Source organism: Mesocricetus auratus, unplaced genomic scaffold, assembly GCF_017639785.1.
Source record: "Mesocricetus auratus isolate SY011 unplaced genomic scaffold, BCM_Maur_2.0 Super-Scaffold_100004, whole genome shotgun sequence".
Taxonomy (NCBI): domain Eukaryota; kingdom Metazoa; phylum Chordata; class Mammalia; order Rodentia; family Cricetidae; genus Mesocricetus; species Mesocricetus auratus.
The window spans coordinates 74,220,743-74,236,497 of NW_024429189.1; the positions used below are offsets into that span (position 1 = coordinate 74,220,743).

The window sequence follows — 15,755 nt, forward strand, 5'->3', positions numbered from 1 at the left end:
GAGTGAGATTAATGCCTTTGTAAAGCATATTTGAGAGACACTGCTGCTGTTTCTATCATGTTGATGAATGTATAGAAAGAAGGCACCCTCTTTGAATCATAGACACGGCACTTGCTAGACATCAAATCTTCTAGTGTCTTGATTTGGACCTCGGGCATATAGAATTATGAGTAATAAATGTCTATTGTGTAAATTTTACCTAAGACTAACTCAATTAAGACAGTGATCTTACTGACTCACTTAACTTCATTGAGATGCAATTCTTCCACGTCCAACCTTCAAGAATGAACTCGAGAGCCTCCAGAGTCTCTGTATACTCTTGTTTCTGTGCTTTCCCCAACATTACATAAAAATGATTTCAAAAAGTGAAAGAAAGTATAATGAGAAAATATTTTTAGAAATGCAAAAACCATTATATTTAATATTTCTGAAGATTAAAATAGATAATTTTTATAGAAACACTAGAATTATATTGAAAGACTAACAATGATATCAACATATCAACATGTAGGTCATCTGATTGTATATGAAACAATCAAACTTTGACTTGTGTAAGTAGCATTTTTATTAAAAAAATAAGATTTAAATAAATTAGTCCAGCATCATAACTGTGAAATAAGTACATGATTAAAAGAGTTAACATCTTTAAAAGAATTCAACTCATGATGGTGTCTACTTCTTTGAAAGGAACAAAGATATGGGAGAACACGAATTGGCAAAAGAGAAGTGTCCTAGAGCATAGCAGTTACCCCTCATGGTTAATTATCTCTAACCATGAATTTATACAGGTGTATTTGTAGGTAAACTAAATGTATTTATTCAATTGCTGAAATTGCTTTGAAGCCTACTTTGAAATCTTTACTTGCTGCATGTGAGGCAAGCTAGCAAGCTTATCCATCAAACACCATCACTGTTGATTTCCTCCATTCCAAAAGGGAGTTTGGCAGGATCCTAGTAGCATTTGATAATTTTTAAAGTAATAAATAAACATGGACAAACATCTATAGTCTGAGCTTGGTCACTTCCTCCTGTCTGCATCTTCTTGGAACAATCCATAGATACTATCTCAGTATCCCACATGTGTCAGATTAGCATGTAGCCTGACCCTGCCAGGCCAGCTTTCCTCAGCCAGGTATAGCAGCATTTCCCTGCATGTGGCATGTATGCTCTTCTTTTCCTTAAGGAACCCACAGAGTTTTCCATTTAATTGCATACAGAGTTTGGGCCTTAAATTTGCAATCACTCTGTAGTTTCTAAAAGTCTAGCAGAAGATTGTGCTAGATTGAGTTCTTTTCCAGACTTCCACCTCCCTTCCCTCTGGACTCATGCATTCCTCTGTCTACAAGGAAGGGATAATAATAATAATAATAATAATAATAATAATAATAATAATCCTAAGATTATTGAGGAGGAAAGCTCTCACAAAGCTGTGAGTTGAGAGTGAATAAAACCTAGGTAACCAGCAGGATGGATAGAGGAATGAGTGAGGGTGGTAGAGTTCTGGCCCCAGTACTCTCAGTCCTCAGCTCCTCTTCCCTGTCAGAACAGTGGTCTGACGGGACAGTGGGATGGATGGTTCCTTAGCCAGTGGTTTGCAGCCCAGCGCAGAGCAGACACAGACATTTTGGATACTGTGGTCCTTCAGGACAAGGGTGGGCGAACTGAAATGTCCATTGTTCTTTATTCTTTGATTTCACCGAAGGAGCAGTAGCTGGGTCCCAAGCCTCGCACAGTGCAGTCAGTGCTGTCGCTGTTACACTTGCCACAGTGACACTCGGTGGCTACTGGGTATGTGTAGAGGGAGTCTGAGTGGTGAGCACAGCCAGGCAATCTGATGGTCTCATACACCAGCTCCTTGAAGGTGCATATTTTCTGGGTATTGGGTCTGGCTGGGTCCTTATACACCAGATCCTGAGGAATTCAGGAAAGGGAGGATTAGGATATACTATTTTGTAGTTTCTGTTCAGGTTAATCAAAAGGAGGCAGCAGTTTAATGCCACATGCTTTCACATTTACTCATTAAACCCCACATAACCTCATAGACCACCTATACAGTGTACTTCATTTCCTAATTCTTCTGGAATATTTCTTAATTGTTCAGAAGTCTTGCAGAAAATATAAGTAATTTCTTTCCTAATTCCCATGGCCATATCAGAACATTTGTTATTTGTCAAAATGCAAAGGAACTTTGAAATTAAATATAGAAGAATGATGAAAAGAGACACAATGGCTTAGAATTTTAGTTTCCTTTTCATACTTAATTGGAAGCTGTATTAATGACAACTTAGACTACAAATATGACAGCATAACTTTCAGAAAAGGTATATATTGCTTGCATTTATAAAATAATAAACGATTACTAATGCTTATCACGAACACTCTTGTAAGAGGTAGATCATTCTGTTGCTTGGCAGACAACTTTTCCCTTTTAAATACTGTTTATGCTACAGTGCTATTAGCTTAAAAGGACAAATACTCTACCTATAAGAATTATTTCTAAATTGTTCATTCTGGAACTTTCCAGTGGAAAATTTATTTGTGCTGAGGGGAGAAAACAGGCTGCTACTTATTTTATTTCAGTGGCATGCCACCCAATCCATAGCTCCAGAAAGGGGCAATAAACTGTCAAGTAAGAAGAATTTGACTGAACTCTTTCATCATTGAATAAAGTGTATCTCATCAGAAAGCTCTACTTTTCTCAGTGTGTGGCATGGAATTCTACATGAACAACAAGGTAAAATGGGTTTAAAAAAGAGGCAAGTGGGAACTGTCTCTTTACTTGTATTAATGCAAAGAAGCACTGTGAATTCAGGCTAGTGGCTTAATGCTTCTGTGTCTCCGTTCTTTCAAAGGCTTAAAAAGATAAATAAAGGAGGGGCATGTTTGTGAATTTAAAAAGCCTGCCAGGATTGATTGTATTCTCAGGCTACTTGTAGGCAGTATGTGCAGGCATATCTAAAGACAATTTTTATAAAGTCCTATTTGTATCTTCATGTGACATGACACATATTTGTAATTATCTCTCTACATATAAAATATGACATAGAAATACTCTATATCTAGAAATAAAGTCAGTATGTTACCAAGTTTATCTAAGGTTTCCTAAGTTCACCCAAATAAAACTCCAGTCTCAAACTGACATCCTAATTATTAACCCACTCACAACATAGATACGATTAATGAGGGAACTTGTGGCTATTGTTTGGGAAATTTGAATACTGATAAAATGGGAATTCTTCAAGCTGGCCTCATACAGCTCCCCAGCACCCCATCTTCAGCAGAGCACATGACCTACCCTGGTGTAGCAATATCCTGCGCACCAAGTGGTATTGATGCTTATGCAGAAACGGCACTCTTCTTTCTCTACTGCAATGGTGATGTTGGTCAACTCACAGCCCTGACAGCAGATGGCTCGCCAGCACCAGAGTAGGATGCAAAACTGTATCGACTTCATCCTGGGCTGGGAGGTAAGCAGCTATGTCCTGGTAGCAATAGATGAATCAAATAATTAAAATCATTGTGAAAATTGATGAGCTGAGAAACAGTTAGCCCATTCACCCTTCTTGAACATTCTGCTTGAGCAAGAGTTTTTACTTTTTTGCTTTCTGAACCAATATTCCTGTTCTTTTGGGGGGATTGTGGGTGGGATGGGTTTATGGTAGGGTAAAGTAGAAACATATAGAACAAAACTCCAATATTATGATTTAACCACAACAGCATTTACAGATAAAATTATTACTACCTTAAAGGGCTTATTCTAATCAGGTAATTGTCACCCTTATGTTCACTGTTTCAACAATTTTTTAAAGACTAGTTTGTTTGAAATGAAGAAAAGTTTATATAACAAAATTATCTCTTCATTTTTTAACACTATTTAAGCATCTGTTCCTGTTTGCCCACAACTATTGACAATAAGTCTATTTCAGAAGCCAGGCAAACTGTTCTATAAGTAGGATTCTTGATGATAGTGCCAAGTTAACAAGAATAAATTTCTATACAGTGGTGACAGAGAATAGTCATTTCTTCTCCAAACTCTGAAAGTCTGCAATTTCCAAAGTAGCTGTCCTTTTGCACCAAGTGCTGAGACTCACCTCTGTAGTCAGCTGTCTTTTCTGGGGAAAGCTGAATATCGAGTCAAGTCACACATCTCCTTTTATACAAAATTAACACCCTGTGGATTTACTGGGTGTTAACATAACCAATACTAACACAAAGCCTGCTGTTAAGTGAATCAGTGTTTAGACGGACAGGGAGATCAAGCCCTGCCAATGTAGTCTAAACGCCATAGACCAGAAAATGATATCAGTGATGATGATTTCTGTACAGATTGAATTTGATATGGTAGCACGCCCACTCCTTTACCTTGCTAAATTAAATGTGACTCTGAAGTCTAGACTGTTCTTTCTGGTCTTTAACTTGGAGAACTCAGAATCCTTTCCAAGCATTGCTTTGGCTCCATTTAGAAGTTACACCAAAATATGTCTAATCAACTGTTCCAAGAACAGACTGAACTGTAAAGATGGGATGACTAAACATGTAAGTTTGGGGAAAACCCAAGGTGTTCTGCATAGACATATTGACCTTGAGAGGTCTATAATACAGTTATATCCCCTGGTGAATCTGGAGTTTAGAGAAATATGTTGACTGGAGATGTAAATTTGGAAGTTGATGGCATGGTTACCATGGATGAGGTTACCAAGGGAATGGATTTAATGAGAAAAGAAGAGTTGAAGCTGGTTAAACTTCAATAGTAAAATGTTAAGGCTACAATGAGTCTTCTTCCTCCTCCTCCTCTTTGTTTCCTTCTTCCTCCTTTTCTTCTATCCAAATGAGGTCCAGAAGGGTTATCGAGGAAGTTATGAACTGAGGAAAATATGATGTTCTAGAATCTATCAATGTATCAAGGTAGAGGAAGTGACAAGTAAGCCAAATGCTGCATAGGAGTAGGGCTAAGAATTATACAACGTATTTCACAATATAAAGATCAAATCCTTAGCTAGAGAAGTTGAGTGGATGAAAAATATATCCTGGTATTTGTTTAAATGGTTGGGAAGAGATGACATGTAGTGAACATAGACAATTATTTCAAGAATTTTGTTACAAGTATCAGCAAGAAAACTGGGTAATTGGGACAGCATAGAAGTAGAGTAAACATATTTTATTTTATTTTTACTTTTCTGGGGGTTAAATGCCTGTTCATATGGAGATGGGAATGTTTATACATAGTGAAATCCAGTAAGCTGGAGAGATTTTTGAATGTCCCTAGAGACAAGAGAACAGATGGTTTTAGAGCACATATAGAGGTTCTGGCTTTAGGCAGGAACATATGGAGCTCAACCCCAACCAAGCAGGAAAGCAGAACTCAATGGTGAATGAACAGGTGTAGTAGGTGGGCAAGCATGGAGGGAGGGCAGGTGTGGTAGCTGAACAGGTGTGGTAGGTAGACAGGTGTGATGAGAGGGCAGGTGTGGTAGATGAGCAGGTGTGGTAGGTAGACAGGTGTGATGAGAGGGCAGGTGTGGTAGCTGGGCAGGTGTGGTAGGTATAGACAGGTGTGATGAGAGGGCAGGTGTGGTAGGTATAGACAGGTGTGATGAGAGGGCAGGTGTGGTAGGTATAGACAGATGTGATGAGAGGGCAGGTGTGGTAGATGAGCAGGTGTGGTAGGTAGACAGGTGTGATGAGAGGGCAGGTGTGGTAGCTGGGCAGGTGTGGTAGGTATAGACAGGTGTGATGAGAGGGCAGGTGTGGTAGCTGGGCACTGTGGAGGGAGGGCAGGTGTTGTAGTAAGGCAAATGTGGATGGAAGGGCTGGTGTGCTAGATGGGCAGGTGTGGCAGGTGGGCAGGTGTGGTAGGAAGGCATGTGTAATAGGTGTAGATACTTATAAACATGAGAACATAGGTCAGAAATCATAACCGTAATTTGGCAGTCAGGACAGGTGCTGAGGATTGTGGAAGTCTTTCTAAAGGAGTCTTAAATGGCATTGCTCTTAGGAATCACTTAGATTCTGGAGTGAACTCTTTACATACACTTAGTCTACATTCACAAAATGTATTTAGGTAGCCATATATCAACTTCTGTTTTTCAATAATTCATGTATATATAGTTTTAGTAATTTCTGAAATATATGCTTAAAATATTAGCAACTTCTTTACATTAGTGCCCACTACTCCCTCAGCACATAAACTTTAAATATGTGTTCATATATAAACTTGACAGCAACCTTTTGAAGGAGTTATTATCCCCTTTGAAAGATATGAAAAATGAAACAAGCAAGGCTATACTGGGGTGAAGGTGATGTCCACACACAGCTCTCTCTGCCTTCATATCCAGAGTGCTGCTCACTGAGTCATGCAGAGTTGGGGTGGCGTACAGCTCTCACCACTCACTTTGTTTTTGGAGAGGGCTTAAGACAGAGGCTCTCAAATAGCAGTGACTTTAGGAGAAATAGCATTTATTTTAAATGAAAAAAATTGAAGAAGCCATTCTAATTGTCAACATTTTAATTTGCATTTACATTTAGGTCAGAGTTCTAAAATAACCCCATCCTTGTCATTTGTTTAAGAAGCTCCAGATCTGTCTCAGTTGCATGCCTCTTATATCTTACTTTATCTCTTATATCATAATTGATGTAAATAGTTCTCTGGGTACTATTAAACCTTCTTTTATAAAATCTAAAAAAAATAAAAAATAAAGACCATTGTGTGCTGTGCAGGACTTCCTTAGCTTGTGGTTGGCTGTCCAGTGCATTCCCTTTTCTTGTTTTGTTCTGTTGTTTGGGGATGAAAGGCATGTGCAAGGAGCACTTCTTCTCACAGTGCTGTGTGAATAGGCTTTTACTTTTACAAGGGGAGTGGTTGGCAAAAAGAAGAGAAGTGTGAGCTTTGCTTTCCCTGTGTTCTGTTTTCGAGTATATGACTGTATCTGCTGGTGTGACTGTGTTCTCCCTGTATCCACAGGTTGCAATGGACAACTCTCAGTGGCAGGCTCCAGCTCTTCTGAGGAAACCCCAGATGTTCTTTGGGCTTCCCCTGAGGTTCTCTCCTTCTGGACTCTGGCAGTTCCCTCAGCTTTCTTCTGTCCCAAGAGCAGGGAGTGGTGCTTTGGATCAACTCATTTTCCTATGTAGCTTCTCAGTAATTCCTTGGGTCTTCTGTGTTTTATCTTGTGGGTTTTCTGCTGTCTTGACAGGTTGCTGGTTGATACAGCTACTGTTGTCTATCAGTCCTCCAGAAACAAAATGTACTTGGGGCTAAGCATACAAACATTAGCTCACTGTCTACTGAAACACTGAACAACATTCAGGGAAAGCCACTACATCACTCTTTATTGGATTAAGCCTTATCCACACTTTGCAGCCCCCAGTGTTTACTCTCAAAGGTGACGTAGATCCTACTCTCCTTTATATACACAAAAGACTTCTGAGAATCCAGAGTCTGTATTAACCAACTTCTCCAACTCTTCAGATGTCAGAGTTCCCATATACATGTGCTCCATGATACATCTCCTTCTTTGATTTGCAAAGGAGTTTTTCAAGTAATTCATTCATGCTTGAGTCTAAAGCAGGGAGTTATCTGAGCTGAAATCCCGAGAAGTTATTTGTTCTCCACAGTGGGGCTTCTCCCTCACATCCTCCCCACTTTCATTTGTTCACAGGATGTTTTGAAATTTAAATTTTAAATGTTTAGCATATTGTGGTTTTGGTTTTATTTATTCTTGAAATTATTTTAATTTTTAAAATTTACTTCCTTCATTTAGGCCACAAAGTAACAAATAACCTATGTGACATAATATCCGTGAAGAAACTGCTTAATTTTATTGTTTTAACCCCACTGGATGATCCAGCAACAGCACAGATCTTTGCTGCCCGATTATAGCAAACACCAATTACATGTAGTTATTTTGGATTTGAAATTTTCTTAATAATTAAAGTGCTCTCATAGGTCTAAAATAGATGCTGGATCTTAAAAATAATGAAAAAAGACTCTAAACGCTCCCAGTAATGATTTTGTCTCTATTCTGTTAGAAATGGCATTTATTTAGATATATGAACCTAACTAAACTATGAGTTGGAAATCTTATGTATTCTATTTTAACTTTCATCTTGCTTTCAAATGTGGTAATTGGAAATAATTGAATTCTACAATGGTTCAAATTTGATTTCTCTTGGATAATTCTAGCATATGACTTGGTGGCTAATGAGTAAGTTTGCAGAGGTTGCTAGATGTGCTTGCTGGTGTAAAGCCTGGCCCATGTGCATTGTACATTGCCAGGCTAAGTCAACTGATAAAGGCACAGCGAGTAAGAAAATGAAAAGCCCATTGTTGGTCAATGTTTGTCAATATAAAGACAAAGTATGTGGTGTTTTTCTCAGAAGAGGTTAGGAGAGTCAGCCTTTGTACTAAACTTCTTTTTCTTCTCCACAGGGGCTGCCAGCTGGGGATTTAATTTATTTCATCAGAGGGAACAATAACACAGTAGGGTGAAACAAAATGCTTATCTCTGTTGTAGTTTCTCTCTTCAGAGCAAACTGACAAAGAATTCTCCCAATAGAGTGCCTTTAAAAGCAGTAATAGCACTCTGAATATTCCACGATGGTATTCCTGTAAGAAGTCAGTCTGTTTGCTATCAGTCACCTGATGATGCACGAAGCTAAAAATATTTCCTAGGCTTACAGCAATTAGAACATGCATAGAGTAAGCATTCCGAAACTACATATGGATTTCATTTTCATTTAGAAAGTAAAGAGCAAGGTACACAGAATGCTTTGTGTCTTCAAGTAACTAACAATATATTGATGATTGATGTGGAATATGCTGGAAGAGTAGCCATATATTGACAGTTTTTCTATGTGCATAATGCAAGTGCCCAGTAGCTGTTTTATATCTTTTTGCTTTTGGAAGTAGTATCTTATTTATATGCATGCACACACTTATAGGACACCGGGATAATAGTTTATCATGCTTCCACACCTTTGCTATCAGGAATGTCCTTTGCAGAAGGCATTATAGTCTTCAGTTTACAAGGTACAAGTGTTTGAGCCATCACTGTGCTAAGGCTTCATGCATTATACCACTGAATGTTTTTGGTTACCTTAGGAATTAGGCATTGTCTCAAAAGAGATGAAAGAGGTAATTTCATACTCATCACAGGAGAAATACACCAAGATGAAGTTTAAATTCTGAACATCTATGCCCCAAATACAAAGGCATCCACGTTCGTAAAAGAAACATTACTAAAACTCAAATCACACATAAAGCCCCACACACTTATAGTGGGAGACTTCAACATACCACTCTCACCACTAGACAGGAATACCAGACGGAAAGTTAACAAAGAAGCAAAGGGACTAATAGAAGTTATGACCCAATTGGGATTAACAGACATCTATAGAACATTCCATCCAAATAAAAAGAATATACCTTCTTCTCAGCACCACAGGGAACCGTCTCAAAAATCGACCACATATTTTACAACATGTCAAACCTCAACAAGTACAAAAAATTGGAATAACTCCATACATCTTATCAGACCACCATGTGTTAAAATTAGAATTCAACAACAACACAAATTACAGAAACCCTACAAACTCTTGGAAATTGAATAATGCATAATTGGACCATTTCTGGGTCAAAGAAGAAATAAAAAAGAAATTAAAGACTTCCTAGAATTCAATGAGAAAGAGGACACAACATACCCAAACCTATGGGACACTTTGAAAGCAGTGCTACGGGGGAAGTTCATAGCACTAAGTGCCCACATGAAGAAACTGAAGAATAGTTACACTAGAGAATTTACAGCCTTCCACAAGACCCAGCAATTCCACTCTTAGGCATATATCCAAAAGATGCACATTCATACAACAAGGACATCTATTCCACTATGTTCATAGCAGCATTATTTGTAATAGCCCGAACTTGGAAGCAACCTAGATGCCCCTCAACTGAAGAGTGGATAGAGAAAATGTGGTACATTTACAAAATGGAGTACTATTCAGCAGGAAAAAAACAATGGAATCCTGACATTTGCAGGCAAATGGATGGCACTAGAGAAGAAAAAAATCCTGAGTGAGTTAACCCAGTCACAAAAAGACAAACATGGTATGTACTCTCTCATATATGGATTTTAGACATAGATCTGGGGAGTGACAGCTTACAATCCCATGGCCAGAGAGTCTGGGAAACAGAACCTTCATTCAGTGATTGATGGAAGCAGAAGCAGACTCCCACAGCTAAACACTAAGCTGAACTCAAGGAACCCAGTGACAGAGAGGGAGCACTGATGAGCAAAGGGGTTAAGACTGGGCTGGTTTAACCCCCAGAAACAGCTGACCTGACAAGGGTTAGCTCTTGAATCACAGACTGATGCCTGGGAATCTGGCGTGGGACTGATCAAGACCCCCTGAATAGGGGTGTCAGTGAGGAGACATACATAATCTATTGAGCCTTGGGTAGTAGATCAGTATTTATCCCTGGCATATAAATGGACTTTGGGTGCCCATCCCACAATGAGAGATGCACTCTCACTCTGGACTCTTGGGGGAGTGTCTAGGTCCTGCCATGGATGAAATGACAGACTATGGACACCCCATGGAAGGCCTCACCCTCCCTGGGGAAAGGAGGGAGTATGGGAGGGTTGGTGGGAGGGCGTGGGAGGAGGGAAAGGAAAGGGAGAGGGACCTGGGATTGACATGTGAAGCAACCTTGTTTCTAATTTAAATTTATGTTTAAAAATTAAAAAAAGAAAGTAGGTATTGTTAGTATGTCCACATTACAAATAAAGAATTGCGTGTCAGAAGTAGGTGTTAAGATGCTCACTGAAAGAATAATGACGGATCCTGTATGAGGACACAACATTCCTGCCATTACTTCTGTTATGCAACTCTTTACTCAATAGAGTGGCCCACTTGATGAGAAGCATCCAGAACCTGGGAGATAATCATCCTTGCTGTCGAACTGCAACATTGTGGGGTCTCTTACATTTTGGATAAATCCACCAGATAAGAGAGAGCCCGTTGTGGAGAGTGAAGAAACAAATCTCAGGAAGATGGCAGAAGTCAAATGCAAGGAAAGTGTAGTGAATCATTAATTCAAGGGGGCTCAATAGAAAGCTAGACATTAAACAGTTGACTCCCATTGAATCTATACATGATGAACTAAGGTGAGGTTTTATGAATACTATTTCAGCCAATTCAGTCCTCATAACCTTGAAATAAGCACTTGCATTTTAGGGATTAGTAAGCTAGAACATGGACAGAGACGCTATATCAGGGTCTAGAGCTTTAATGTTTGTTTACCTGTTACATTCTTCTACTGCCTGCTCTCATCAGAATAAAATTTCACTCATTTAGAATCAATATCTTTACCCTTTCCTTTAAGGTGTGTGTGTGAGAAAGAGAGAGAGAGAGAGAGAGAGAGAGAGAGAGAGAGAGAGAGAGAGGGAGGGAGGAGGGAGGAAGGGAGAGAGAAAGAGAGAGAGAGAGGGAGGGAGGGAGGGAGAGAGGGAGAGAGAGAGAGTTATGCTATACATAGTGCATATATGCATTCATAAGGTCATTTACAATAGGATGCTTGAGGTCAGCATCAGGTACTGAAGTTCAGTTCAGCTCTGCCTTTATTATTTGAGGCAGAGACTCTCCTTGAATCTGGAGGTTATAAATGTAGCTGTCTAGTTGATCTTCCCCTGCAGATCTGCCAGTCTCTTCCCTCCACAGTCCAGAGACCACAGACACACAGCCACATATTTGTTTTTTTAGGCGCATGTTGCCAATCTGAAATCAAGCACTATTACCATCAGAGTCATTTATTTGTCTCTTTCGGATGAATTTTAGCTTCACTGTGCATCTGTATTTACATACTTGAGGAAGATATTGCCATGGTTTGGATACCTTTACAGTGTGTCTCTCAAACATTCATGTGCTGGCAGCTTGGTTCTTGTATTAATGTTAAGATGGTGAAACATTTGGAAAGCGGTTCCACTAGTTTACCAGTGAGAGGTCTTTACCTCCAGGGGTGCAGCTCTTGGAGGGGCTGGGCTTTCCAGACAGCTTATCTTTCCATTATTTTTCAACAGTACCAGAAGCAAGATCTGTACTCACAGGGTATTAGATCATTCCAGAAATGACAACACACCAATCAGTCTAACAAACCATTCTGATGGTTGTTTGACTTATCCTAAAGGGTTGGGATCACTATCTTTGAAATATAGAATTATGTAAAGGACCTGTGCAGACCCATGCAGGCCACATACTTGCTGCTTCAGTCTCTGTGAACTCATATAGCCCTGCTTAGTTGATTCAGTGGGCTGTCTTCTCCTGTGTCTTCCATTTCTCCTGACTCCTACAATCCTTCACCTCCTCTTCTGCAGGGTTACCCTAGCTCTTAGGGTAAGAACCTGTCAGAGACCTTGAATTTAGATACTCTCTCCACATAATTTCTGACTCTGGGTCTCTGTGTATATGTTATGACTGTTAGCTTGGTGTTTTTGTGAACTCCCAACAGTACCAGAGAGACTGAGATTGGGTGTGTCTCTGACTCTTTTTCCTGCTTTTGAGACTCTTTTTTTTCCTATCGGGTTGCTTTGTACAGTCTTTATATGAAGGCATTTGCCTTGTCTTATTGTATCTTGTCTTTTAATGTTTGGTTGTTGTCTCTTAGAGGCATTCTCTGTTCTAAAGGGAAATGAAGCAGGAGTGAATGTGGGGAAGAGAGGAGGTTGGAGGGAGTTGGAAATAGTAGAGGGAGGTCAAACTATGATTGGGATGCATTGTATGAGAGAAGAATCTATTTTTGATGAAAAATACAAAATTACTAGAATCTAGACCTTTGCCCCAAGAAAAGAAGCCATGTTCCAATCATGTCTACTACTAATCATTACGTGTTAAAGAATGTTGAGACATCATTATAAATATTGGTACTTTCTAGGTAATTTCCATGCCCCCAAGTCACCTGTCTACCTGTTTCCCTGTTCACTGGCTGCTTACCTACCACATTTCACCAACTGAAGCCTGAAGGTAGAATGAATATACTGTTGAAGATTCATAGGAGATACAAGGTAATTTATTGCTTAAATATCACTTTGCATGTGGAATTATTTATATCCTATTTCAAAACTTGCATTTGGGACTGGAGAGGTGGCTCAGTTGATAGTGTGATTGCCTGGCATGTCTGGGTTTGAGGTCCAGCACCACATAAAATTACAGTGCACACCTGTAGTTCAAACACCAGGGGGCTAAAGTTAAGAGGATCAGACATTCAAAGTCATCGTTAGGTACTTAGTTTGAGGCCAGCCTGGGCTACACAAGACTGTCTCAAAAAAAAAAAGAACCAAAACAAACAAATAAGCAAAAATCACTGCTATCTCCTTTATTATCTCACTTTATTCTGAATCAGCCCCAAGGATGATCTTTAAAGATCGCAGGACAGTGTGGCCAAGTGACTTGCCTATATTTATACTGAACGGAGGGATTTTAACCCACTGCTCATCTCTCTGTAAAAGTCATGTAATTTGAGTCATCCTGTTATAGGTGGCTCCAGAGTTTATTTGTAGCACAGAAAAAAAATAGCAACTCCAGAAATGTTATGTGACAGGGGTTAACAGCTTTCCTTTTGTACACTACCCTTCTTTTGGAGGAATAGGATTTCTATCTGGTACATGGACTGCTTAGAACTGAGAACATGTTTCAGCTTTGCAGTTAGACATGGCTGTGTTCTGAGTAAAAGTATCTAAATAAAATGCCATATAGCAGCTCTGGGGCACCCTTACCCCCACTCTCACCCCTGAAGAATAGGTCTCATTGAATAACCCTGGCTCCCCATGAGCCCATGGTCCACCTGTCTCAGCCTCCCAAGTGCTGGGATTACAAGTATACACCACAATGTGTCTCTTTCTTACAGGAAAGCACAGGATGGGCACACCCCCCTTTTTATATTGCCTCCATGTTGCACCGTGGGATGTGATCATGTTTTTTTAGGCTCACAGGGTACAGTAGTGGGGCTGTGACACTAGAAGCCACCTGAGCCCCCCGAGACTTTTTAGAGCAGAGCTACCAGTCTGGGCACAGATTACACAACTTTATAACTTTAGGTGAGAGAGAGACAATTTTTAAAAAAAATTCTTTTTTAACATAATTTTAAAAATTGATTCTTTGGGAATTTCAAGTTATGCACCCAATCCTGCATGTCTCCCAATCCCTCCCATCTGCCCCTCACCCTCATAGTATCCCCTCCAAAGGAAAACTAAAAAAGAGATAATAAAAAATACGGTAAAGAGGAAAAATAATAAAATAGAGAACAAATAAGAATATCAATTTCAATTAAAAAGTGAATAACAAACCAACAAAAAACAAATAAGCAAACAAAGAAAAGCAAAACAAATAAAAACCCAGAAACTCTTTGCTCCTCCATCATTGTCTCTTTATCGCCTCTTCATCTGTCTCAGTGGTACTGGAAGGTGCTGTGCATGCAGTAGACCCTTTTGCCCAAACAGCTTTCCTTGCAAATGTTCACCGTGTCATGTGTTGTTGGTCAGGTTCAAGGCCTCTGGCCTCAGGTACACCATCAACATTGGACACCCATAGAAACTCCCTGACATCGTGCTATTGCCTTGCGTCTTGTAGACCATTCAGCCATCATTCCGTGGGACCAAACTCTTTAAGCACTGCAGCAGGCCATAGATGGTAGTATATGTTGGGGTGTGTCACTGTGGGGGTGGCTTTTGAGGTTTCCTTTGCTCAGGATACCACCCAATGTCTCAGTTGGCTTCTTATTGCCTGCAAGCCAAGATGCAGCCAGCACTATGTCTGCCTGCATTCTGCCATGCTCGCCACCATGAAGATAATGAACAGAACCTCTAAACTGTAAGTGAGCCACCCCAATTAAATGCTTTCCTTTATAAGAGCTGCTGTAGTCCTGGTGTCTCTTCATAGCAGCAGAAACTCTAAGACAGTCGACTACTTTGATTCCAGGTACCCATTACTTCTAGCTGCGTAAATCTCATTTGTGTGGTTAACAGCACTATCCCAGGGAAGAGCTCCTATTTCTTAGATCAAATGCTTATGAAGGCTACCTCTGACCGAACCTATGGAAGTCTTGGGATATCAAGATTCTTGAAATGAAATGAATGTGAGTCTGAATGTTGACCTTAAGATCTTTGAATAGTAAAACCTGGGTAAAGATTACCATGTTAAAGATGCAGAGTTTTGTTTTGCTTTATTGAGATTTTAACTTCTAAAATATGGTGATATTCATTCATCTTTGGCCCCAAATATTTTAGCACAGACATACATGTGCTGTGAGGGACCTTGTGTGTGCATGCGTGTGTGTGTGTGTGTGTGTGTGTGTGTGTGTGTACAAGAAGAGGGGTCATACACTCCACCCTGATGTAGAGTTATAGGCATGTTCAGGTTGCCTGGCTTATTATGCGGATGATGAGGTCCAAATTCCAATCTTCATAACTCCACAGCAAGGGCTATGAGCCACTGAGTTATCTCTCTAGCTTGCCTATGGGACTGACCTCTCCCCTCCCAACCCACTGCTAGAAGGACAATCTTTCAGCATAGTCCACTAACATGAAGCTATTAGAGACATGGAAGCAATATTGGTTTATATATTTTCAGTTGTGAAGAATTTTCAAAGCCCAACACACATAGAAAAGCTGGGAAGAGAGGTATCTATGACTTTGGTCTGGGAGCATCAGAGGACACTGATAGGGCAGGGTCAGAAAGGGCAGCTGGAAGGAGAGTACAGAGAAGTT

General features: G+C 39.8%; 1 protein-coding gene across 1 annotated transcript; it reads right to left on the minus strand.

Annotated features, from left to right (window-relative positions):
* Positions 1-554: 554 nt before the first annotated feature.
* On the minus strand, positions 555-4,128 carry Fshb (follicle stimulating hormone subunit beta). Its single transcript, NM_001281604.1, is given in 3 exon segments — positions 555-1,911; positions 3,296-3,482; positions 4,092-4,128. Coding segments are annotated over 2 exon segments (390 nt in total). The 5' UTR covers positions 3,455-3,482; positions 4,092-4,128; the 3' UTR covers positions 555-1,680.
* Between the last annotated feature and the right edge of the window lie 11,627 nt (positions 4,129-15,755).